The 27,101-nt window shown below is 39.7% G+C and overlaps 1 protein-coding gene across 2 annotated transcripts; it reads left to right on the top strand.

Annotated features, from left to right (window-relative positions):
- Positions 1 to 1,135: 1,135 nt before the first annotated feature.
- Positions 1,136 to 26,790, top strand: tulp4a (TUB like protein 4a). Of its 2 annotated transcripts, none has more exons than XM_044106073.1 (14): positions 1,136 to 1,254; positions 5,205 to 6,176; positions 13,255 to 13,383; positions 13,766 to 13,927; positions 15,173 to 15,353; positions 16,462 to 16,569; positions 16,706 to 16,875; positions 18,091 to 18,315; positions 18,457 to 18,691; positions 19,102 to 19,246; positions 19,787 to 19,931; positions 20,045 to 20,138; positions 20,217 to 23,473; positions 24,153 to 26,790. In XM_044106073.1, exons 2-14 carry the CDS (start codon positions 5,925 to 5,927, stop codon positions 24,267 to 24,269), a joined length of 5,220 nt encoding a protein of 1,739 aa, XP_043962008.1. In that variant the 5' UTR covers positions 1,136 to 1,254; positions 5,205 to 5,924; the 3' UTR covers positions 24,270 to 26,790. The 2 variants fall into 2 exon arrangements, with proteins under 2 accessions (XP_043962008.1, XP_043962007.1); XM_044106072.1 differs by having other exon boundaries at positions 1,139 to 1,254; positions 5,202 to 6,176.
- The last annotated feature ends 311 nt before the right edge of the window (positions 26,791 to 27,101 follow it).

The following is a 27,101-nucleotide window of genomic DNA, read 5'->3' on the forward strand; positions in this document are numbered from 1 at the left end:
AATAAAAACAAACGAAAAAGCTTGTCAGTACCATCTTCTTTTTTAGCAACAATTTTATGTGCTTTACTTTATCCATGACATCATTTATATAATGAAATAAAATTAAATTTCAAAGGCTACTATAATCAATATCTGGATAATACTTTCAAACATTCAGTTTTAGCTCACTAAATTGATGAAGAAAGCGAACATTTTAATAGTGTATGATTGAAAAAAAATGCAATATTCTATAAATCACTTTTCTGAAGAAGATGTCATACTCCGTCAGCCTCAGTTTATATGTAAATAACCATAAGTGTTTTTTTATTGCAGCAAATTTGAATATGTTTTATTTTGCCATACACATAATAAAAATCATGAAATGCAAGCCAAAGTAAATGGTTAGTAGCTGATAATGAAATAAATTAAAACTTATATAAGCAAAAAAAATAAATGTTACAACAGTATAAGCCAAACAATAAAGTAACGTAGATTAGATGTTTACTCAAACATAATTAATAAACAAGACATGAAGTGGACCTAATGAAACAAATAATGTAATACTTGTTACAATTAATAATGAAAATATGAATAATTAAGAACTAAAATAGAAGACATACACACAGAGACAATATCTGCTTGCCTAAATAATAACAAATAGAAAATTATAATTAACTTCAACTACTGAATAATACGCTTTCTTGCTTGCTATTAGGAACGTCCACAATCACAGTTTATTTTATTTACAGTTGTGGTTCATTTACAACGTATATGTAATTATTATTTTTTTCCAAAATGTGTAAGATCTTTATTGAAGGAAGCTTCACGTGAATTCGTTAAGCTGATTGTGTATCCAGCTGTTTGTGCTTATGATAATTCGAATAATAGTTGTAGCATCAGCAAGTAATAATAATTAGTAAACAATGCAAATTATTTGTATCAGTTTTATTTAGTTTGACCCTCTTCTTCCAGTTCATTATCTGTTTTCCATACCAGTCAGGCAGGCTACAGACGCTGTTTCTGGAATAGTCAGCGAAGCATTGACAACAAATGAAGCGTGTCTCCTCTGACAATAAAGAGCTTGTATTTTTATCCACACGTGGAGAAAGATCAAAGTTAAACCGCTACAGTTGTTGGTATAAATAATTCAGTCGGCTTGGGTCACGTGTCTGTCACGTGTCTCAGCTGTCGGGGCCCTGCCAGTGTACAGTAGCTCTGAGGCTGCAGGCGGAGGAAGCGGCAGCAGCAGCAACAGCAGCAACACACCGAGCCAAGGTAAGCTCCCCTCTGCCCACTGGTGCCTTTGTGGCTTTGTTCACAGCGGTGCTGGGTTTATTCTCACTCTTTGTTCACTACACCAATTAGCTGTCGTTTTATTCCGAAGCTGTCTTTAAATATTGAATAAACACTAAAGTAAACGGTTCTGTTAGCCGTAGCCGTGTTAGCGACAGTGCCAACGGCGGATGGACGGTTAAAGTCTCCGCTGAAGATGGGGCTTCGGGTTCGGGTTCGGCTAGCTGTTCGGCTAGCCAGCCCAGCGTTCACTGGTTATTTTCTTTTGTTACCCTCTGACACTCCTTACTTTGGTAGCTATATTCTAGATAATTTGCTGAGATGTTTTGGTTTTTGGAGCCAGCAGCTCCACTGGCTCGACCCCAACATCCAACTGTTGGCTAGCTGCTGTTAGCAGGCAGATAACGGCTGTTTTTGAATCATCTTATAAACAAAAAAAAAGTTAGTTTAATTAAATGTATTATTGCGTGTCATTGTGTCTTTTTCTATTGAGCAACAAACAGTTTGACCAGCATCTATTAATACTATTACACTGTAATTTGTTAATGTAAACTGTTGTGATAACTGGACTCTCATGCATTGAATTGATTTTACATCTATTTCGTTTTCAATCAACTAGGATGGTATCGTTTTATTATCAGTGAGCGAAAAAAAAGTCTTTAAATGTTTACCGTAGCCGTGTTAGCGACCCAGTTTTTGTCCCTGTGTTTTTCACCCCGACTGCTTTTATGCAAGTTTAAACGTCAGTCAGTCAAGCCTTATTTGTGTTGAATTCTTTTTGCAACTTCATGCAACTCGGGATGCTTTAGAAGAATGAAAACAACGCTCCCCTTCTTTAGCTACACCAATCAGTCGAGAAGAAATCAAGACTGTTTTTCTTTTGATCAGTAGGCAAAATACTGAAAAATCTAATGAAGATTGAAAGTCAGAATTGTGAAATAAAATTGAACAAAATAAAAGACAATTAAGAAACGGATCAATACAATAAAATTACAATTATCAGAGGTACACCCGTTATCCATTGATTGGCTCCTTATTTGTGATCTGCATGTCAAAGGCATGCTTTCCAATTCATCAGTTGCATCAAGTTGACGACTCCTCCCATATAAACCATCACCAAAAAGCGTTTGATGTATAAATTATTATAATCTTGTAATTCCATAATAACAAGAAAAAGAAATCAATCTGTTGCACAAATTTTTAAAATTTGCTTTAATTCTATTTTTTTTTTCTGTCTAATCATAAGAAGTCATAGTCAGACAGAGAGAGTCATGAAATGGGAGGAGCAGGTATCCTGTAAAAATTTGGAAGTAAGTTTCCAGCCTGCAGATTAACAGGAGCTAACGGGAGAGCAGAGATGACCAATACCTTACTTGGAAACAGATTGTTGAACAACTTAAAACTTTTCAAAGAAAAATGTCTTTCTTGGAAACAGATTGTTGGACAACTTAAACTTTTCAAAGAAAAGGTTGTGCAGGCAATGGACATAGGAGGACCATTGAGCAACCCTGATACATTAGAACAGATATCAGGACATAATGTCTCTAAGATGTTGATGGATATGAGATCATCTGTCCAAGCAGTCAGCCAATGAAACAGGCACAGCACCAGTGCTAGCCAATGCAAACGCACCAAAAGGGTGGATAAACACTATAAAAGGTGGGTGCAAAAGAGGAACTTTTGGTTGGATCCTCCAGGCAGCTTGGAGCCAAGATCAAGATGGACAAAGAGCTCTGCAGCTGAAGAAGAGCCGAGGCCACAGAGCCAAAGACTGTCCTGCGCCTAAGGGAGAAATCCGTCAGCCCTGTAACTTGTGGCTTCAAATTGCACTTCTCTCATCAGCTGGGTTCAGACCCCAAAGACAAAGATGAAGATAAAGACAAAGAACAAAGACAAAGAAGAACTGGTGCCTCCCTTCCACGAGGTCAGCTCGTCTACATCTCAACGGACCAGAAAGATCATGAGACAAGATGAAGGAGCTTCACAGCCGCAAGACAAGAAGCTGAGGGACGCTACACACATGAGGAAGTCACCCTAAGAACCGAGACCTGCCGCTCTAAATCAGTACTCTTCCGGCCAGCACCCAAGTCCCGTGTGACCTCACCATCCATGCAGAGATGAAAGCTCATCAGACCTACATAGATTCCTGCCTTCGTCAATCAACCTCCTCCTCCTGCTGCAACACCTTCTTCATCATCAGGCCAGTTCTGGGGTTCGAAAAGCCATACTCCGTCCATCTCTCAAAGGTTCCCTTTTTAGTTCTCAGTGTCAGCATTAGGGAAAGATAGGCTTGGTGATTGATTTTACTTATTTGATTATTTCTGCTACTAAATTAAGCTGTACTGACCCTTGCAAAATTCCCTTTCTAATAAAATATTTAGCATAAAGAAAATCTAAAAGATGTTGACATTCAATTAATAAGTCACCTCAAAGTTCTTTGATGGTTGTAAAATAGCTATGATGTTTGATTCTGGAGAGGAATGTTTTATAGGTTGCTTTTAGCCCAAAACTACATGTAAAACAACATCCTTGGGAATCGCCAGAGTCACTAAAACTAACCTGGTTCAGTAACAAGTGCAAGTTGCAATAAAGAGAGTGACTGTTAACAGATGTGCCCTGTGAAACTAGTTGGCTTCAGGCTGGCTAATTCGCAGGGGAAGAAGGGTTGGGCATCTGAATGGAGATCGTCAGAAACCAGGCAGGTCTTTCTCGACTTCAGCTTTACAGTTTACTTCAGTTCTGGTCAGGGTAAATCCCAGCCGATTTAGGAAACTCAATTCACCCGTTAGACGGAGAGCTGGTAGCACATCTCCCCTCTCAGAAGAGGAAGTAGAGTGAGAAGGGGGTTGGGGGCCGTTGTGCAACAGCTATCTAAATTATAGTTTTTATTTCTGGCGACCTGTCCAAGGTGGACCCCCGTCTCAACCAATGGCTGCTGGGAAAAATGCACCTTTCCTACCACAATCCTGCAAGGATTAGTGGGTATAGACAACAGATGGATGGATTAAATTAAACCTAAATATCAAATGAAAGATAATATAAAAGTCAAATAAGAAGATGTTGTGTTATTTAAATCTAAAAGACGCTAAATTTAAAAGGTTTTACTTCAGTTAACCTCTAAACACGGTGTTTAGAGGTTTTCAGTAGCGTTGCATGTTATAATGGCATCAATGTCACTATCAGCCAATGTTAGTCATTTTTTTAACGTATCTGTTCAATAAGTAAAACCAGGTTGATTTGAACAACCTACGTTTATTTTCTATCTTGTTTTCATTTGTGTTTCAGGAGGAGGACAGGGAAGGTTGGCCATGTGGTATTTGTTTGGTCATGTGAAAGTGAAAGTGATACACTGCAGGATTGTGGGAGTGTTAAACTGAAGCAGATAAGCAATTTAGGTGTGGCATATAGGAAAATGTACAAAATATTGGTTATTTGCCATAACAGCAGGACTAATATTGGAGAGCAATGCTACTTTAGCCCAAATGTTCATAGTTGTGCATAGTTTTTAGGATGGACAAGAATAGAAGGAGGCCTTTCTGTATGTTTTAGTTCTGGCTTTATTTTATTTTTTTAACCTGCTACCGGAAGACTTGAGGATGCTGGAGGGTTTCTACAATAAAATGGCCGTTAAATAAAATGGTCTACTTCTATTAGGAGTCTTCCTGCAAGAGGAAACCTTATTAGAACATATTGAAATAAAATAGAAGCTTAAATGATGAATTGTTTTTCTAAAATAGATAAGTCTCTAATTAAACATGCTTCCGCTGAGCAGCAGAGTCCTTGAACTATTTTCGGTGGGCACATTAATATTTCAGTCAGTGGCTATGGGCGGCAGGTGAGGGATTTTACCGCCTTTTACGGGGTTAGTTTTGTTTTTGTTTCATTTGATCATTTCTGCGTGATAACATTTGTTGCTCTGTGTCACCCAGCAGCCCTCTCCAGAGTCCCCGAGGCAGCTTGAAGAAGCTGACGTGATGAGGTTCCTGGGAGAAGCTGCTCCCCTGTGGGCTGACAGCTGATAGAGAGGAGTCCCTTCTCCTCCTCTCACACGTGAAGTCAGGAACAAACGAGGAGGACCATGAACGTCGAAACCAGACCCATTTGAAGAAAAACATCACTCAGACCAACTGGAAGCACTGCCTGGTTGAACATGCTTGTTTTTGGGTGTAGAAGATGCAGCTTGTTTTTGAGGTCTCTTTTTGCTCTGCTGCTGACATGAGCGAAGTGGCTTTTGATACATTAAATGTCTGAGTATTTCTTTTCTCACATCTTTTGTTGCCTTGTCCTTGAAACTGCCTCAGCCAGGCTGTTCAAAATCATCACAATGACTTGAGTGCCTTTTGATTTTTCTTTTTCTTTTCAACCCAGTTGGCTAAATGACACAATTAATTCAACAATGCTAACGTCCACAGTTTTCTGATCCTGTTTCTTAGTTTCGGGGAAATTTTGATTGATCACCTTTACTCACTGTTGCAGATAGCCAAAGGAAAGCATAAGTACTATGCACCGTTGTTGCTCACACAGTTTCTATACAAAACCATTAACCTCACAGGAAGAGAGGCAGTCGTAACAGCACCCAAACCTGGACAAAGAACCTCTCCCATCTCTCTGTGTAGACGTTTTTTATTGAGGGGGTTCTGAGAGCTGCAAGGATGTTTGCTTCTGTGGAGCATGGCCCGGTGCTCTGTAGCGACTCCAACATCCTGTGTCTGTCCTGGAAGGGGCGAGTGCCCAAGAGTGAGAAGGAGAAGCCGGTGTGCAGGAAGCGGTACTACGAGGAGGGCTGGCTCGCTACCGGGAACAGCCGGGGGGTCGTCGGGGTCACTTTCACGTCCAGCCACTGCAGACGGGACCGGGCCACGCCGCAGAGAGTGAACTTCAATCTCAGAGGACACAACAGTGAGGTAATTGAGGAGGAATGATTTTTATTTTTTTAATTATAAACTGCTTATTTAATATATTTAATTTATCTATGTTAAAATCACAGTCCAGATGAGCAATTTTAGGTATAATATCTTACTAGGTAGTATGAGTTACAATCAATCTGGAACTGCAGCTATTGAAGTTTTCCAAATTATATATATTTTTTGCTTTACCAAGTCTGCATATGTATGGAAAAATTAAAATTATGTGAAAAAAAGGTTGATTTTTCTGACATTGTGTCTTCTTCCAACCTTCCAAAGATAAAAATCAGCTTTTCTGGAGAATAAAATGTGTTTTCATAAATAAATTTATTTTGAATAAATGTTGAAATTTATTCAAAATTTTGAGTAGAAAATTCATAATTTAAATTTTATATTCGGGTTATGAATATAAAATTCATAAATTTAATCTTGTATTCAAATTATGACTTTTATTTTTGGTTTACCATATTACAATGTGGGTTTTTGTCAAACAAAGTGGTCATTTTTGTTTTTGCGTTTACTGACATGTACTGCACACTTATTAAGCTTATTTAAAAATAAACAAACAGCCCATATTTTATAATTTGTATTTTCTTTTACTCTGGATCCATTGGCTTCTTGGTTTTAAACTGGACCCAAGGTTCTTGAACTAGGCTCAGGTCAGATGCCAAGCAAAACTTAAAAAATCCTATTTTTTGATGTGTCAGGAAAAAGCTTTACTGACTACCAGCTGGTATTTAAAGATCCATATTTCATTTTGGCTAAACATATCCTGATTCTTCTGTCTATTACATACTTCATTCTAGATTTCAGGTAGTGCACAGCTTTCTACATTGCCGTTGATTTAATGGAGTAGAAATTTTGCAGTTCTCAATTTGCAGTTAATTTTTTTGTGAAGCTCTGACCTGCTGATGCATATTAAGCCCAAGTCTTAGTTTGGTTTAAGAACTGTAAAACTATATAACATAGTTTAGGATCATTGGGGCACTCAAACCCCTCCACCACGACAAGGTGGCAGCCCAAAGAGAAGTTTTTGGATAAATTGTCTGGATTACAAAGAACTTTTACAGTAAAGGATCACATAGTTTCTCTGTTTAACTTTATTATCCTCCTGCTTATTATTAACAAGAGTTACACATAATGTAATAACCTTTTGACCTTTTTTTTGTTGCTTTTTTTTATGTCATTACTTGATCAACTCAATTTAAGAGATTATATACATGTGGATTCTATTCTATATTATATGATTACTGAGTTGACATCTTAAGTTACGTTTAATATCAGCAGTTAGAAAGTTTAGCACAACTATTACTGCCTATTGTCACATCAGTCACTCTCTGTATTTTTCACTTAGTAATTCGAGCCCATGTAGGGTTGAGATTTTCTCCTCTGCCTGTAAACATTTTCTAATCCAACATGTTTTATGACAGATGGAGATTTAAAGCACAAAAGAATAAAATAGGAACATTTCTTTTTCGTAAGCTGTTCAGCTTTCTTGCTGTCTGCCAAGGTCTCTGGTTTTCAAAGTTAGATGGACTTATTGTTTTGCATTGAGGTTTTCCCTGAAGTCAGAATGAGAATTCAATGCTAAATCACCAAATGTACACTTCTTCCATTTCCAAATGGAAGAGCAAAGAATATATTTGGAGCTTTTATTTATACTTCATAGATCTTTAAAAACAATAGATGAAGTGTCTTGTTGATTTCTTTCCTTCTAAGGTGGATGATGTCATTCTGTTTTCCAACACAGAATTATCTACCTTTGTTTAGTTTAATTGGAGCACTAGATTTAATAAAGGCACCACCAGTGGGAGTCTGTGGGGGTGGAATCATTTAATAGATTTTTTTTTTTCTCTGGGTTGTGGTTAGAGGCAAGACTTCTCCCTGACTCACGCTTTGACAGTCTTACATCAGATCTCCCTGCTGCTCCCAGTCACAACATTGCAGCGCTCCAGTTTCTGTTGTTGCTCTCGAGATTCGAAAAGCTTCCCACTACCAGCGCAATGAGGCCGCAGCTCTCCATCAGAAACATGAAATGACTAAACCCTGAGGCAAATAGCTGCTGTGTGTGGGGGAACTGATTGTTGCCGTCAGCATACAACAGAGCTGGCACCGATGAGACCGCACACAGGTTGCAGCTTCGCATTCTGTGGGTGGAGCTGCTGGTCAGATGGAGCATGGTGCTGTGTCAGCATTCCATAAGGCAGCTGAGGGGAGAGTGGATGGATCCCAACACGGAGGGACTGAGCCAGAGCGAAAATGTCATTTAACTCTGCCCACTTGGACTCGCTCCAAACACTTATTCAGGTCGGCTGAAATGTCCCTTCTGCTGTTTTTCTGTAATTAGTGTGTAGGAGAGCAAATTTAAGTGATTTTCTTTTCTTAATTTATTTTATTTATTTATGCTAAATTTGACCAGTATGTACACAATAGTGCATAAAACAATCATGGTATTTGTCAGAAGAGGCATTTAATTGCAACCGACTTTTAATTGTTTGTCTGTATTTTACTTCATATACCTGACAATAAATTCCACTGAGATAAATGTTAGATTTTTAAATTGACACAGATAAAAATGCCTGTTGTTCATCTTTTCTCGTCCCAGAAACATTAAGACAAAAGCCATAAATATACAACCTTGGCATAAAGCTATAAATGCTTTTAGAAACGTAGAATCCTGTCAAACAGCCTAATGAAATCTGTCACATATTTGACAGTTATCTTTGCTCAGCAGTGTGATTTTTCATTTCTGTTTTTATTTAAAGTGAAATAAAGGAAGCCAATACAACAAAACAAAGGTATTTTACTCTAAGGAACCTGGCATAAAAAAATTCCCAGTATTGTGTCAGAATGCGTTTTAAGACTAAACTTCTCCTTTGCAGTTTTTAAAAAGAACTTCACCAAGAAATTAGTTTGTCCTCTTCTTCTGAGTCGTATCCTTTTGGTGTCAGCTTCATCATTGACTATGACTTGTGTCCTAAATTAGCTCAAGTCATGTTTTTTAAGAAATATCACACAGAAATGCACTACTAACACCTTTGCTCTTTTAACCCAGTTGATGTTTAATCTGCAGTTTTTTAAGAAAAAGTTTGCTTCTAACATGATGTGACATGAAAGAAAGTCAAAGTTTCAAGCTCTCAAATAGGTTTTCATTATTTTTAGAAAATGGAGTAAAAATCTCAACAGTGCAGGATCCATGTTGTCACAGGACCGAGATAAAGAATGAGTGTGATGTGTGGATGGTGCTTCTAGAAGACGTGTTTTGTTCTATGATCATTCATATGGAGAGTCATCAAAATGAATTTGCTCATAATGTGACCTTTAGTTGTGATTTAAAGCCAGTAGATGAGGGAGAAAAAAACTAGCTTTTTCTCATGGGTGGAAGTTTCACACTTAGGCTTTTTTCACTCAGACAGCTGCATTTGTTTTGGTGAAAGACAATCATTCTTCCAGAGATTTAGAAAGGTATTTATGCTGGTTTTTCTTGCATTTTGCTAAAAATCAGTAATCTCTTCATTTTCTGCTTGGTAAAAAATGTTGGCTGAAATATAATCGCAAAACACCAACCTTTTCCAGAAGCTGCCTGATGTGGTAAAGGATTGATTTTCAAGATTTTATTTCTGTTTTCAGGAGTCTGAATGCTCTACCTCCTCTCTGTATAACGGGTGCCTTATCCATTATTTAACTCCAGTTAGAATGCAGAGAATAGTAAACAAGAAGCTCTCAGATGTTCTAAGATTAAGAAGACATTTTGAAACCATTCACAAGAGACTTCTTGGTGACTTCTTACCCAGAGGCAGGAGTCCCTGAAGGCTCAACCCAGAGTTTTCTCTCTCACAAAGAGAGATAAGTATCTTAGGTCCCTAAGATAATCCAACAGAGACATGTGACCTCAGGGCATAAAATAATGTTTACCACTGAATTGTTTTTGATTTGTCTCGCTGTGCAGCTTTGCCTCGGGTGGCCTAGATAGTAATCCACGTTGTGACTTTTGTTTGATTGCATATTGTAGTGTAACTGTTTGGGTTCAGATTTCTTTCCATTCTTCCCCGAATACTTACGTTTTATTTATTTATTGTTTTCTTTCACAAAGCAACCCGATGTGGATTAAAATACTTGTTTCTAATAATTTCTTAGAATGAATCAGTACATTTGGCACGGGTGAATACACAATGTACGGTTCTTGTAAATTGACAGGAAAGAGGGCTTAAACATTTGTTATACACCACTAGGACTGTCATAACACATTTTTACTGGATGACAAATTGTTCCAGATTTATTGCGATTAAGAGCAGTGTTGTTTTGTGAACAATGTCAAGTAATATATCAATAATAATAGTGCAAGTTTGCCCTCTCAAAGACAAATAAACGCACATTTTATAAAGAACACAACACTGGAACTGATATATCCTATGTATATATTTTCAATTTTTATCACTGCAGCCAACATATTGTTTCTCCTATTACTTTGCTAATTTTCTAATTCTTCTCCAACTCATGTCATTTCACACACACTACCCTTCATTTCCTCATGTTCCTATGAGTATTGTCTTTGACCTCTCAGATCACTTGACTCTAGACATTCTGTTCAGACTTGAATCCTACTTGACCCCTTAACTGTATTAAAATGGTCTCGCCAAATGTGCTTAGTTCAGATGACTGTGCTGTGGTAATCCATCCTAGGAGAGAACATGTTGCATAACTCCTGGGGCTCAGCTGAAACCTCAGGTTCTCTGCTCTTCCTCCAGAGTTACCAACAGAGATGGTGTGGCCTCCACACTGCTAATATATACTCACAGAAACAGTTATACAACTCGCTATTAAATCGGGTTTTATTACATACAAGGCAGACTCATAAACATCTCAGGTTGTACCTCCCCTCCCTGAAAGTCCTGTCCTGTTACCGTTCTTTGGCATTGCAAATCATTCCATGCAGTTTTGCTCATTCAGACTTCCTTGCCTTTGAATCAGCACAGTACATTTCTTTAATTGAGTTTTGTGTCTGACTTAATATCTTGTCAAAGCAGGGTCAGAAGGGCGGGAGGCTGTGGAGGGGAAGCAGAGATTCACATTTAGCTGTGATTTTTAAAAGTGAAATCAGCAAAATCTGCAATATTTGTAGTTACTTTTTAGAATTGTTTTTGTTTTTGTTGGGAATGTTATTTATTATAACTGAATTTTGAAGTCATAAAATAAAAAGAAACTGTGTTTTTGTAGCTTAAACATTAGGATCACAGTGAAAATCATCTGAAGAGATGTTGGCAACTGTTTAAGAACACCAATCGTTTTTAGTTTCTTGGTTTCTTAATGGTTGAAGGGCTGCTGCTCTCTTTGCTGCACGTTGTGTTACATTGCCTGTTGAAAACAATTCTTCTGCTGCTTAATAACAAGTGTTCGTCATGTATCTTTAGGAAGTCTGTGTTTGCACGTGACTGTATTCTCTCCATCTCTTTGGTGTCGAGTGCTTTCTCATGCCTATCTCCATGTGACGTCTGATCTCCCTGATCATTGCATCACAGCGAGGTGCTCAGGTGGGATCCCCTCACCATCTTACACTAATCTCCACTCCGGGCTAAATTTACATCAATTCACAGTTTATTGTCACCTCTGTGGAAGTGCAAGTACATGTGATGTACGAAATGGGCATGTGTGAAAATTGAGTTTGTTTATTTATTTATTTCTCTCTCTCTTTTAATACTCATGAATATGAGAAAGATGGTAGAAGATTCAGACTTTGATACATGTGTAATATAAAGGTTCAGTCTGAATTTGTACATTGCCAACTAAAATGTGTACTTCCTTGGTAATTCTATGACTTGATTGATAAGTCTTAATGTAAAAACGTAAGTGATCCAGAACCTGCACTATAGCTTTTCAGTACCATCATGTCCATCGTGCCCAAAAATAAAAATAGTACTTAATTAATTTTTTTTCTATTATTTGTTTTTACTAGAGAAATTCACAAAACTCAGTGTTTCATTATAGCCTAAATGTGTTTAATTATAACCTTTAAATCACAATATAAATTATTTTAATAAACCATCCTTGGTTTATTAACCAGGGCTTAAACAGTTATACTGTTACAAAACAACTGTAACAGTATAACTGCTTTTTTTATCATCATTTGTTTAAAATATGTGGAAAGCAAATTTTCACGAGCGATTTTCTTATTACTCTCAGATGAAATTGTCAGAAATTGATATTGTGAGATATTCTTTGGTTTCCCAAAGAAGTATTCTTGTGTACATTCTTAGTTACTCTTTTTGGCATGTTGATTCCCAGTTTAAGGATAGACTCTGTATTGTTTTTTTGTTTTTCAACTTTCATTGACTGATCTGTCAGAGTCACACTTATCTGAGTACCTAAGCCGAACTAAAACCTTGGCTTGTGTTGTGTATTTAAGCATGTAAAGCCCACGTGCTCTGGTCGGTGAAAGCAGAGCTGCTCTTTTCTTAGGATTACTCCCTTGGGAATCGGCTGAGTCACGGTGCACAAGACCAGAGAGAGACTGGGAGAGCATAGAGCAACGTAGTCGGAACAATGACAATGTCAGAGAAGCTGGTCATTTACAGTTTGATCTGTGCTGCGTTTAATGCCTTCCTCCTCTGCTTCTCACATCTGAGGGCTATGACAACACATGTGTAATCACTCAGAGGGAAAACACAAACCCCTTCATGTTTGAGTTGCTGATGCCGGGCTTTATATGTTACAGCATTTCTTTGTTTCTAACCAGAATATGGTCTGAAATGTATGAAGCCATATTTTCTGTAATATGTGGGATGTTAGCAGCTCCTTAGTGACTTTCTCCAAATGAGGTTAACCTACTTTTTCTATTTCCATCTAACATGAAGCTAAATTTAGAACATTAAATAGTGTGAAAATCAATATGACTTTTTAGCTTTTTTAGGCTTCAACTGATTCTTATTTGGAGCAAATTTATCATCTGTCAGCGTTTTGATTATAGCAGCTTTGTTGTTTATTTGTCTACACAAAGCTCAGCCACAAAGGAAAAATTATTTCCATATCAAAATAACTTTGTCGTCTGTTTTAACTTGAGCTGTTTTTCTTTGTTTTATAGGTGGTACTGGTGCGGTGGAATGAGCCTTTCCAGAAACTGGCCACATGTGACACAGACGGAGGGATTTTTGTATGGATTCAGTACGAGGGCCGGTGGTCTGTGGAGCTCGTCAACGACCGTGGAGCTCAGGTTAGAATCGTGACCAATGTGTAGAGAAACAGGTAAATTAACAGAAGATGAGAAGGTTTCTGAAGTTTCCTCTGCATGTGTCGGTATAAACCATGTGTAAAAAAGCTAAAAATAAATCGCAGTTGCTAAAATTGCAAAACAACCTTTGAGATTAACTTGGATTGAGCACTCCACGTAGGTCTGATATTAGACCAAAAAAATATCAAAAGATGAATATTTGGATAACATATTAAACACAGAAACTGGCATTGCTTTCTAACAAAACAACTGTAACAGAGAAAGTCTCTACAAACTCAGTTTATTGTTCATTTTTTTGCTTTTTCTTCAATAGAACTTCTAGCACCATTTTACAATTTATATTATTACATAATGATCCCTGTAGGTGAGTGACTTCACCTGGTCGCATGATGGAACGCAGGCTCTCATCTCATACCGTGACGGCTTTGTCCTGGTGGGCTCTGTCAGCGGACAGAGACACTGGTCTTCTGAGATAAACTTGGAAAGTCAGATTACCTGTGGAATCTGGACTCCTGATGACCAGCAGGTAATTTATACACCTAACAGACAAATTAACTAAATTTTCTATCTAGATCTGTTGAAGCTGAATTTTTTTTATCTGATCCTTCTTATTCTTTTTAACCTTGTGAGAATTGTTTATCTTTTAATTGCCCTTTTGAAAATCCATTGATCACCTTTTTTCTAATGCCTTTGATATTGAATTTTAGAAATGATGAAAAATCTGTTTTTCACACTCGAAAGGGAATTTGCCTCCCTACAGATTGCATGAGTTTTAACACCACTGTGAAGGGATTCTGGTCCACTTTTCTTAAAGAAATTTTTTTTTTAATTAAGCCACATATGAGATTTATAATTATAAATGATCTGTTTTAAGGTCATGCAACTGGCACTCAATCAAATTTGTAGTCTTTGACTAGGCCATTCCTAATGTTTCATTGGTTATTCAGAGGTGATATTTAGGCCATCATCCAGTTACCTGAGTATACTTGAGTGTTGGGGCACAAACTGATGGTCAGGCATTTCCGCCAGCTTTTTTTTTTATTTTTTTTTTATTTTTTTTTTTTTGCAAGAAATGGGAATTGATTGTTGTTATTTTTTTCCCCACCAAACGTATCAGGGTAGAAACCACTTCCACTTGTTCCACTTGTGTCTTGTCAGTCAACAGAATATTTTATCCAAAGTCCTGGAAGTCATCAAGATGATGATAAATGGTTGAAATTGAGATTTTCTTTCATAAAGGCACAGTAAATATGTCCAGCAGATTTAGACATTCTCAGCCAGGGTCACTGTGGTCTGTTTAGTGAGCTGCAGGGAGAACTTGGAGCACTCTGGCAGCCATGGATGTGAGTAAAAGAGGAAATCCTGTTGCTTCTTGATTGTATGCAATCTAAATATTGCTTAAAGTAAAGCGGGTTACTTAGCTGCTACACAAGAAAATAAGATTGAGACTTACAGGATTTAATATTTCAACTCTCCACTATGCCATCCTAGTGGATAGAGGTTGAAATTTTGACTTTTATTTGTCAGACTGTGTTTTTGCTTTTGGTATCCAGACAGATGAGAAATCAATTTTAAATGGCAGCAAATTTGGTTCTTTTCAAACATGTTTGTGTTGGCTGACTTTGACCAACTTTGTGTTTGTCCTATAACTTTGTTACTGTGCAGTATATAAAAGTCATTTATTTCTGTGAGCTTATCCCCTCTCTCTCCTCTACTCCTTCATTTTTTTCTTTAAATTTCTTAAAAGTAGTTGTGGTTGTTCTCTCTCCAGGTGTTGTTTGGCACAGCAGATGGACAGGTCATAGTCATGGACTGCCACGGGCGTATGTTGGCCCATATTCTGCTCCATGAGTCCGATGGCATTGTTGGCATGTCATGGAACTACCCCAGCTTCCTGGTAGAGGACAGTAGTGAGAGTGACACAGACTCCGATGATTACACTCCACCTAAAGGTATTCTTCTCAAACTTTTACCTGGACAGGAAACTGAACCATGACTGCACTGAAGCTGCTCATCTTCAGCCCCAACTTGTTTAAGGGAGAGAAACAGGATGCACCCCTGGAATTATTTTACTGTAGCAGACAAAGAAAAACCCAGGAAAGCATAATTTTACATGCAATTTTTGACTTCGGAAACAACAGTTAATTTCTTTGAACAAATGAAAAAGATGAAAAATGCAGAATTAACACAGACATGAAGAATGATACCATAATGATTTTGAAAATATTCTGTTAAAGGTGCATTAAAAATATTGGAAAAAATCTGTGCTTGATTGTGGGATAACTAAGGACACTCATAGGATTAAATATTTTATTTGACAGCCATATTTAATGCATAATTCTAAAGTCACCTCCTAAAAACAGGACACCAAAATTTCCTACGTCTCATTGTTTTAACTGTGGGTTAAAATCAGCAGTCAGACTTTAGCATTTTCTTTTTAGCTTATGCTGTTTACTGAAGTCAGAGAAATAAGACAAATATTCACTTGCAGATAAAAACAGGAAAACAACACTTTTCATAAGCTTTCATGAAGTTTTACAGCAAGAAATAATAAGTTTATTTTAATTGGTGCCCGTTTTGTTGTTTGTCTCCTTTTATCTTCACCCTAATTACTCCCAGTTGCCAATGTTGTTTTGTTCATGGCCTGTCTTGCTCCCACTTTGCTATTTGTTCTTCTCCTCCCTTCACCACAGGCCAAGTGGTTAAACTGAAAAGTGCTTATCTCATCAGAAAGGCTGGCTATGCTCTAACTCACTAATTAAACCGTTCAGTAGAAATTGATTGGCTCACATAGAAATTATCTCTCAAGTTGACAACCGAACCGAGACATCATTCCTCATCAATCTTTTCTTTGCAAATGTCTTTGTCATACAGTATTTTAATAAGCCATTAATACTAAGCTAAACTTAATTTAAAGGTGAATTTTCTGTCTAGTTGAGTGATTTTTGTCTTTTTTCTCCATAACATCAGCAGTTCTTACACTTTTAAGCACATAAGCATGCTTTAAAAATGTCTCACCTCTTGCCTAAGAGACCATTGTTGTCCTTTATGTTCTCTCAGTGCACAGCCAGAAACCACTGTTGACAGTCAGTTTCACCTCTGGAGACATCAGCCTGATGAATAGTTATGATGACCTCTCACCCACACTGATCCGAACCGGTTTGAAAGGTTTGTGGGTCTCCCAGGAGTTAGATTGCTGCTTTCCTATCTTACTATCTTTTGTTGTCACACACGTCAATGTCTAACTGATTTAAGTTCATGTTGAAAGAACTTAAATCTTCTTTTTGTTTCCCCTGTGCCACAGATGTTGTAGTCCAGTGGTGCTCTCAGGGCGACCTTTTGGCAGTGGCAGGGATGGAGAGAACAGTCCTCCTCTCCCCCGACGCTCCATGTTCTCCACCCACCAAGAACGCCATTGTCAAGTTCTACAATGTTAGAGGGGATCACATCTACACACTAGACACACCAGCACAGGTGAGGACTTGGAGCTAAGTTGGGATGTCTTCAATCTTATTTTCTTTCATCTCTCTGGTCAGAAGCAGTTTTTAACTTGGTGGTCTTTTGCCATGTTTCCACTGAGCGCTACAGCATTAGTCTGTTTCTATTGTAAAAGCGGTCCATACAACTGATCCATACCGCACCAAGACCATAACAAAAGATACCAACCCCCTCAGTGGACACAAGGCATTTCTTTCTGTTAAGTGAATGTCAGCAAAGGTGTCCCTCAGAGCTGCGTATTAGCTTCCTCTAGATCAGGGGTGTCAAGTGGCCCTCAAGGGCCACTGTCCTGCAGTTTTTAGATGTGCCACAGGTACAAAGCATTGGAATAAATGGCTTAATTACCTCCTCCTTGTGTAGATAAGTTCTTCAGAGCCTTGCTAATGACCTAAATATTCTATTCAGGTGTGGTGCAGCAGAGGCTCATCTAAAAGTTGCAGGGCAGTGGCCCTCAAGGACTAGAGTTTGACACCTGTGCTCTAGATTGATTACATTAATAACATGAGCCAGATTGCTCCAGAAACATGTTTCTGTTTCTAGCTTCCTATATGAAACATAGAGAGACTACATCATCCTGTGGAATTCAGTGTAATTTTTGCCTATATAGAGATAAAGCTGAGTTATTTGGATGCAAAGTTAAATTCTAAGAGAATCTTTCTGTAAAATTATTGATTCTAACTTATTCTAACATAAACACAATTTTGGCTGCCAGCAAAGCTATTTGAAATTCTGAAATTATTCTGAGACTCAATATTGTGAAATTTTCCAAAAGTCAAACCCAGATATTAAAATACTATGATACTGAATTTAGTTTAGAGTTTGTCATGAACGTCTAATAACATGTACCTATAAATGTACTGCCTTGGTTGTACGTGGAAAGCAGCTGAGGTTTCATTTTTACTTTGTTGTATTTCTCCTTTTTTTGTTGGGAAGAAAATGTCTTTACTTTCTCTACATGTTTGCAACAAGAATACAGTGCAGAATATGGTGGTTTAATGCTTTCATTGCTGGAAACCATCAATCTTAAACTGCTGACTCAGCTCTTTGACCCAAACCATTATCGATTTGAAATGGGTAAAATTAATTATTGCCATGTTTTGTTCAAATGTGTCTGAGCTACACCTAGACCGATAAACGGAGTTAGCTGGAAGGAGGATGAACAATATCGCCTTCTTCTCCTTCACACTGCAGCGCCCCATCACTACGCTCTGTTGGGGTCACAGAGACTCGCGTCTGTTCTTGGCGTCGGGCCCAGCGCTCTATGCAGTTCGAGTGGATCACCGGGTTGCGGCGCTACAGCTTCTCTGCCAGCAGGTCATCGCCACAGCCGTAAAGGAGGAGAAAGATGTCGCCAAGCTCACCATGCCTTCTCGGCTTTGTACCTACGTCACTGCTGCTTTCGCCCCGACCATCAAGGTAACACGGGGGGAGGATCCAATTAGCTCAGTGGAAGAATATTAAAAGGCTGCAACTAAATGTAACTGATATGATCTAATATAGATGAACTAAACAAAACCAAATGTTGTAACAATTGTTACACAAACTTTGTGTTTCCAGCCACCCATCCCAGATCCTAACAACATGCGGGATTTTGTGAGCTACCCGACATCCGGGAATGAGCGACTGCACTGCACCATGAAGCGCACAGAGGATAACCCGGAGGTGGGCGGGCCGTGCTACACTCTGTACCTGGAGTACTTGGGTGGTCTGGTGCCCATCCTGAAGGGTCGACGGATAAGTAAGCTGCGCCCTGAGTTTGTCATTATGGACCCCAAAACAGATGGTAAAACAGGTGGGCCTGCATTTCTTCTTGGGCAGTAACTTTAAAGAACTCGTAGGAAATACTTAAAGAACAGAAAGATTTTCAGCCTTCTCCAGAAGTTTTACAAATTTTCAAAGTGATTTATTGAGACTGGACTCATATTCATAAAAACATTTTTAAAAAATGGAGAAACATTGAATAAAATTAGTAAACGTTTTTTTCTTTAAGTTGTAAAGATTTCTGTGGTTTTTTTATGGTTGGGGAAAAAAAAAAAGAAAAATAACTCTCCATGACTTTTTAACCAGCAACAATTTTATGTTTGTCTCTTTACTGCCAGAAGCAGCACCAACAGACACATTGATAGAATTTCTTATTTGTGTTGTGAGAGATGCACATTTAGTAAACTGTGTGTGTAAACTTCTAATGTTTTGTTTCGTCAGATGAAATATACAGCAACAGTTTGATATCAGCCATGATAGACAGCTGTAACTGCTCAGACTCCAGTGATATTGAACTCAACGACGACTGGGTTGGCAAGAAATCTCCAAAGATCTCTAGAGGAAGCAAATCTCCTAAACTTCCCAGGTAACTCAATAGGAAACCTCACGTGAATGATTTTGCAAAAATAATATTCATCAAATCAAAACCTAGTCGGATTCTTTTTCTCACATTTTGTCAGAGTTGTCTTATACAGCCTCAAAACATCTGCAGGAGAGTAGAATATATATATTTTTTAGTATTTAGTAAATCTTAAGTAGGAAAAAACAAAAACAAAAATGTCCTTACTTTATTTCAAATTCTATTTTCTGAAAGATTATTTGAATGTCTGGAAAATGAGAGCTGTGCACACAATTTTTTAATCAAATGTTTTTAATTTTCCACTAAACTTGAGTTTTCCAACTCATTGATCATTTTGGTTTCTGAAGGCTTTAAAATCCCAGTAAAGTACATTGACGTTTGTGGCTATAATGTAATAAATGTGTAAACACTCAAGTGATATTATTAATTATGTGATGAAAAAATTTAGTGGAATGTCTCTGTTTTTTGTTTTCCTTGCATGCCTAAACCTTCTTTTTTTATTTGCTACCTTCTCTGTAGAGACTTAGTTTGTCCCTTTACCAACAGGATAAATATTGACCCCAGAAAATCACCCAAGCTGTCCCGAACAACACAAGAAATCTCTAGGTCGCCACGGTTACCCTTAAGAAAACCCTCGATTGGTTCACCGAGTCTCTCACGGAGAGAATTCCCTCTGGATGACATCAATCAGGTAACTAGAAGATGATGCAAATGTTGCAGGGCTCACTAAGGGAGCTTGTTTTGGTTTATGTCGCCATACTTAGTTTCTTTTCATAATTTTTTTTTTTTTTTTTATGTTTGCAGCAAAATTATCTCGCTCAGGTCACGTCCAATATTTGGGGAACAAAGTTTAAGATAGTGGGACTGGCTGCATTTTTACCTACCAATCTCGGTGCAGGTGAGTCATTCGCAGCCTCTCAATGAACTGGTATTGGCATTCTTTCTTTTCTCATTTTACTCTTTTCTTTATTCTTAGTTATCTATAAGACCAGCCTCCTCCATCTGCAGCCCAGACAAATGACCATCTACCTGCCTGAGGTGCGCAAAATCTCCATGGAATACATCAACCTGCCTGTTTTCAGCCCCAATGTTTTCAGTGAGGACGAGGACGACCTTCCTGTCTCGGGCCCTGCTGGAAGCACTGACGATAACCCCCCATGTACTGTAAACATCCCTATAGCCCCCATCCACAGCCCCGCCCAGGCCATGTCCCCTGCCCAAAGCATCGGCCTGGTCCAGTCTCTGCTAGCCAATCAGAACGTTCAGCTTGATGTCCTCAGTAATACGACAGCAGCTCCTTCTGGATCATCAGCCAGTGGTTCGGACCAAAGCCAGGATGCCATCTTGACGACCCAATACACTGTGCCCACCAGATATTCTAGTCCGGGTCAGGTTATTTTTGGGGGACTGGACGTAGGTCGGCTAATGGTTGGACCACCGCCGTCCCATCATCCATCTCAACAACAACAACAACAGAGTCAGCAGCAGCTTCTACAACATCAACAAATTCAGCACCACCAACAGCAGCAGCAAATACTCCAGCAGCATCACCTACAGCAGCAGCAGCACATTCAACAGCAGCTGCAGCAGCAGCTTCAGCAACACATACAGATGCAGCAGCATCAACAAATGCAGTTGCAGCAACAGCAGCAAATGCATCACCAGCTACAGTCTCAACAACACCATCTTCAGCAGCAGCTTCAGATCCAGATCCCTGCTCCGTCCCTGTCACCGGGGCAACCTTCGGGAACGGCCCTGCACCAGCTGCAGCCGGGGGCTCTGCAGATACAAATCCCCCACCAGCCAGCCGATTTACTTGTTGACAGAATGGCGGGCGGGGAGCACGAACACCTGCTAAAGATCAAAACCACTCGGTCAACACCACAGCTAGCTGACGCTGATACAGTTGTGTTCAGCGCTCCTTTGGAGCTCAGCAAAATGAATCCACCGCCTCCTTATCCCGGGACCGTAGCAGCAGCGGTTGCTGCTGCTGCAGCTGCAGCTTCACCATCAGCTTCCAACGCACCTTCCAGCTCTTCATCTGGAACAGAAGGGGGTGCTAGTGGAACTCCTCCCCCTAGCGAGCTCTGCGTGAAGAAGGGTGACTTTAAACTTTATCCTCCAGGTCAGCAGCAACTACAGTACCCCACACCTCTGGGCTACGAGAGGATAACGACATTTGACAGCAGCGGGAACGTGGAAGAGGTGTGTCGCCCTCGAACACGCCTCGTCTGCAACCAGAATGTCTACACACTCCAGGGACCTGGCAACTCTGCCACGCTCAGGGTCACTTCCTCTTCATCCTCGTCTGCAGCTGACAAGAAAATCCAGCTGCCCTACACCTCTGCTACGCTTAACAGACTCACCGCACCCCGCTACTCCATACCAAGCGGAGACCCACCCCCATACCCTGATTCGGCTAATCAGAGCGGAGCTGCTGGGAGGAATCAGAACCAGCGACTCGACAGCAGCTTGATCCACGCCACCCTCAGGAGGAACAGTCGAGAGGCCGCGCTTAAAGTCTCCCAGATGCTGGAACCTCCAAGGCCACTTCCTCCAAAAGCTAAAAACAGTCCACTAGCAACCTCCTTCCAGCAGAGGGTGCCAACAGCCTTATACACGTGCAGCCAGTGCAGCAGTGGATCAAGTGTTGGCGGTAGTGCTCCAGGGAGCGCTAATGGGATAGCAGGGGGAACGATTATCAGGCAAGATTTTCCTCCAGGGAATGGCGCTCCACACAGCACAGTGATAGTTCACTCCAGCAGTGCCACCGCTCTGTCATCCCAATCCTCTTACAGCTTGATGAGCTCACTGGAGGGGTCTGGGAGTGCGGCGGGAGCAGGAGGGAACAGAGACCGGGCTGAGTACGTTAACTCTGCGTTTACTGAGGACGAAACACTCAACCAGTCGCTGAGGCATTTGGTAATTGGAGGAAATGATGCATCGGGGCTTGTCGTCAAACGCCCACCTCCCTACCAGTGGGACCCGACTGGCACAGAGGAGGTGTGGATACCTCAAGAGAGGACAGCAAATGCCCCCCCTGGAGCGCACAAACCTCCTCCCCTAATTCTCAGCCCGACTCAGCACTTGGATGTTACCAGACTGCCTTTTGTTCTTTCTCCAAAGTCTCCTACCAGCCCCAGCGCTGCATCATTCCAGGCTGCATCAGCTACACCCACAGGCTACCAAATCTCTCTGCAGTACCCCCCAGCAGCAGCCTATGCCGGAGCTCAACTCCAACCCATCCCAGGGTCGCCGCGCCCCTGCGCCTCCCCAAAGGAAGTTGTGGCTCCTGTGGCCCTCTCACAGCAGGACGCGACCCTTGTCTTGTCGCCGGGTTACTCTCCAAACATAGCAAACCTCGCCTGCTGTCCCCTTCCTCCCTTGTACCCTGGAGGAAGTACCTGTGCTGGAATCCCCATCCCTCCCATTGCCCTTCACACACCGTGGGGAACGTACAACCCTTGTCCGCCTATGCCCAGTCCTGCAGTGCCACTTCCACCCAAAGCCTCCCACGTATCAGCAGACAAAAATGTTCTCTCACCTCCTCCTCCACCTCCTCCACAACCTCCACCACCACCACCAGCAGACCCACAGAGCCACGGGGCATTACAGGAGACAATGGCAGAGCCAGGGGACACTTACCAGGAGGTGTTATCTTTGACTGAGAGCCCCGTACCACAGCGGTCCGAGAAGTTCAGCAAGAAGAACCGCAAGCGAATGGACGGCCGGGCCGAAGAGGCTAACGTGTCTCAGTTAGCCGAAGGCAGCAAGTCGAAGAAAGAGGGCAGGGCTCTGGGGGATTTCAACTCGCTGATTTCCAGCCCCCGACTCGGAGGAAGAGACAAGAAGAAACTGAAGGGGCAGAAGGAGCAGCAAATGAAGTCGAAGAAGCTGAGTAAGGCCACGGCCAACAGTGAGTTCCAGGACAGTTCAGAAAGCGAGCCGGAGCTTTTCATCAGCGGCGATGAGCTCCTTAATCAGTGCCAGAGCGGTAAAAAGGGCTGGAAAAGTAAAAGGAACTTGAGGGCAGCTAGCGAGCTTGATGAAATAAAGTGCCGGAAAGCCAATGAGAAGGAAGACAGAGGATTGGGTAGCCAAGGGTTTGTGTATGTGATGGCCAATAAGCAGCCTCTGTGGAATGAAGCCACACAGGTCTACCAACTGGACTTTGGAGGCCGAGTCACGCAAGAGTCGGCCAAGAACTTTCAAATCGAATTGGAGGGCCGGCAGGTGAGTTGGGTTAAATTTTTATTTCAGAACCTCAGACGATATGTTCTCTCGGTGCAGATCTTTGTTTTGTTTTTTCGGATAGCAACATTTACATTTCTTATGGTAAATTAAATAAATGCAGAGTTGTAAATATGGCTAAAGTAGGAAAGAAAGCAGGTATAGATTTCACAGCCAATATCGTTTTTGTTTGTAAATGTCATAAATGATCTTCTTTGTCATAATTGAAACACACCAAAAACTATAAATCAATATTACAATACAGTGAGTCAGTAATTATTGGTATTAAATTACAAACTAGAATGAAATGGCATCCTTTCTATATGTCTTATTGCTATTAATTTTTCACAAACATTCTAAATTATTTCCAGTAAATTTTTCCCATTTCTTAAATAGGTCCATCTTTAAATTGACTGTGATGGTCATGTCTTCCATTTTGTAAATATCTACTACTATCTGAGCCCATTTTTGGGCTGTTGGTTCTTTTTGTACCATCCATTTTTTTTTTGTAGGTACGTTTTTCTGAACTCGTCCCAGAAGCATAGTCTTGAAATTTGGTGGAATTTAGATGCACAATAAAGGGTTAACTCCGTTGTTTATGTTAATCCAATATTTTTGGAGAAAATTGCATTCCTATTTTCTTGTGTCTGTGCAAATCTTAATGTGTGTTTTAACGTCCTAGGTGATGCAGTTTGGTAGGATTGATGGTAATGCCTACATCCTGGACTTCCAGTACCCCTTCTCTGCGGTTCAGGCTTTCGCAGTGGCTTTGGCCAACGTCACCCAACGCCTCAAATGAGACGTCCCCTCCCAACACACCCTGAGTCATCCCATGATTTTAAATGCAGCCTGCTGAAGGAGCACAGTTGTTTGCTTTGGAGATTCATAAACTCTAATAAACTCAGCGGATTTTGGAGAAAACGACTGAAATCAACTGTGGTCAATAGATGGAAATGCAATCACACTGCACTACGCAATGCTGCCACTAGACATGGTGCAATAAGCATTGACTGTGTTTTTTTTTTTTTTTTTTAAACGCCATTAGATCTGCTCCGTTCTGAATTCGGTGGCACCCTCCAAGCACGTAGGGCCAAAGAGCTGAGCTTGGGTTATCATCATGCAAATAAATGCTGCTTTGGATAGAAGAGGCTTTCTTAGAGAGACAAATTGTCAAGGTGCAGTTTAAAAAATAAAAGCAGCAGTAATACTTGAAAACCACACTCTGGAGGTTAAATTACGTTTTCCAGAGCGCACAGGTACTACTGGGCACTGAAATCCATTGCTGTACAAAACTTTAGTGAAACAGTTACTACTTTATTAAACTGCTTTTGCTTATAGTTTATTAAATGAGGTTACTTAGTGGAGGTTTTTGTTCTATACCATTCCTGTTGTTTCTATCTCAGTCAGTTTCGGCTGGATTTAAGGCTGATATATGCATCATTTAGGAGCACTACTAAAAGTTACGACTTTTCACTGTTTCTGGAAGGAAATATCGTTCTTTATCAAATCTGCGTTTGAAGGATGAAAACTGTCACCCTGCTACACTTAATAATTTATATGTACATGTTGTTTAGCTTTCCAGACAGATTTTTTAAGAAAATATTGTTATTGTTGAAAATGTACAACCCTCATACTTTTTCATCCCAGTTTTTCTTACCGACTTTATTTGGGGAGGCTGAATTTAAATATTGCTGTACACTTGGAGTATTCAGGTGAGAGCGGTTTACAGAATAGCCTTGGCTGACATATCCTGTAATTGGATATCTGCATATGGTGACAGTGGCGCCAAAGATGTCACCAAGGCCTCAATTGAACAACTTAACCTCTGGCATGAAGTGATAATGTCACCTGCTGTCACTTCTGTGAAGTGAGTACGTATTTGGGGGCAGTCCTTGCTCTTTAGGACCACACTAAAACATATAAGCATGGTACAGGAAATATTTTTGTATATTTCACCTATGCCATTTCATATTCTTCTCAGAAGGCATGTAAATAAATTGGAGGTGTAAATGTGACAAAGAGACTTTGGCGACTCTGACAAGTTTACACCTCGGCTTCACTGTGTTTAATTTCAGGTGTGGAGGGAAGCTGTAACACCGTAAAATTACTGTTAAGCTAAATCATCGTCGTCACTCAGTTTAATAAGACTACATTTGAAGAATGAAGCTCCACTTCATAAGCTGACTGTGCAAACTGAGAGACGGGTAAAGCTGTTTAAGTGTTAGCAAGAATCATGGACGGAGATAAAGTGCAAAGGACATGTAAGCATTAATTTCTGTTTAAGTACAATATCAGCTAAAGTCACCAGAAGCGTTTAGGTCTAATAAAACAGTGAAGCTGCTGTAGGGCTAAACTCTAACTTGTGCCAAAATATCTACTTACAATTTTACAACAAATGCAGTCCAAAGGAGAAGAACCAATTCTATTTTGACCTTTGAATTGATGATTTTATTACTCTTAATAAGTGTGATCTTTCCTGATCTCAAAGATGCATGTTGGTCATCGGTTGTAGAAAAATGGACCGAATGAAGATATTTCAAACCCTATTCTAAAAAAACCAAAAAAAATAAATAAGCATGTCATGACAAAACCCTTTTTGTGTTAGCTGTGCAATATTTTGTAGGAGAAAATTGTTTTTTTTGTTGCTTTCAACCATGTTTTGATACCGTTCTTTTGGTTCAATATCTGAGATTGCTGGTTTGTGCATTTTTTATTTATGAGATTATTTTCTGAAAGGAGGAAAATATCTATACATACCGTATATTGTGGAATTTTCCCAAACTTTTTTGTGTTAAGTCTCTAATGAGTGTAGCCCAAGCTGTGGGGTTGGTGATGAGAACAGGCATCCTAATTTGAAGTTTGCTTTGGATGAAAAAATAAAAAATAAAGATGTGAATGAGTAAGTGCCCAGTTTAATGTAGTTGGTAGACTAGTGTAAGTGTTAAGTCGAGGTGTGTTTGTGTTCAGCTGTGCAGTCTACCAATCCCATCAGTGTTAAATCTATTATATTTAAATGTGTTCATGGCTTCTACACATTCAAACACATTCTTCACTGAGTTGATGTTCAGCATTACTTATGGACTCGGTTAGGGATTCACTTTAAACCGATGATGAGCTGTTGTAGATATTGTAGGATTTGACTTTTCTTTAGAAAAGATCTGTGCTTTGTATTTGCAGGTGTAGACTTAACTGGCAAAAACACTTGAGTATGGTGACTGAACGTTCATAGTGGATGGATAGTAAGGCATGCCATGTAAATTATTTTAAAACTGTATATGTCACTCATCTTTTTAATAAAACTGTCATTGTTTGAGAAAATACCAAGTTGTGTTTCTTAAAATAACAATTTGATTAATTTCAGTATGATGTCGTTCAGACAGACTGAGGTACTTTGTATGAAAAACATATTAAAACCAGTTGCCTTTTTTAAATATAATTTTTTTAAACAATTTTTCTAGTATATCCTAGTAGTCCGTTGTCACAATGTTTTTTGTTAAATTACACAGAAAAGGTTTGCTATTTTTTGTTACTGAAGCATATTAAATAGTTTAAACTAAACTGATAAGCTAGTTATGAAAAATCCATCTTGTGTTGCATTTACAGTTTTTGCATTTCCTGTATACAATGAGGC

This window comes from Gambusia affinis, linkage group LG22 (assembly GCF_019740435.1).
Source record: "Gambusia affinis linkage group LG22, SWU_Gaff_1.0, whole genome shotgun sequence".
Lineage (NCBI taxonomy): Eukaryota > Metazoa > Chordata > Actinopteri > Cyprinodontiformes > Poeciliidae > Gambusia > Gambusia affinis.

Coding starts and splice junctions, on each gene's coding strand:
- tulp4a (XM_044106073.1), top strand. CDS start 5,925: ATGTTTGCTTCTGTGGAGCATGGCCCGGTGCTCTGTAGCGACTCCAAC. Junction 16,570..16,705: donor GATCCGAACCGGTTTGAAAG/GTTTGTGGGTCT, acceptor CCTGTGCCACAG/ATGTTGTAGTCCAGTGGTGC. Junction 16,876..18,090: donor CACTAGACACACCAGCACAG/GTGAGGACTTGG, acceptor TTCACACTGCAG/CGCCCCATCACTACGCTCTG.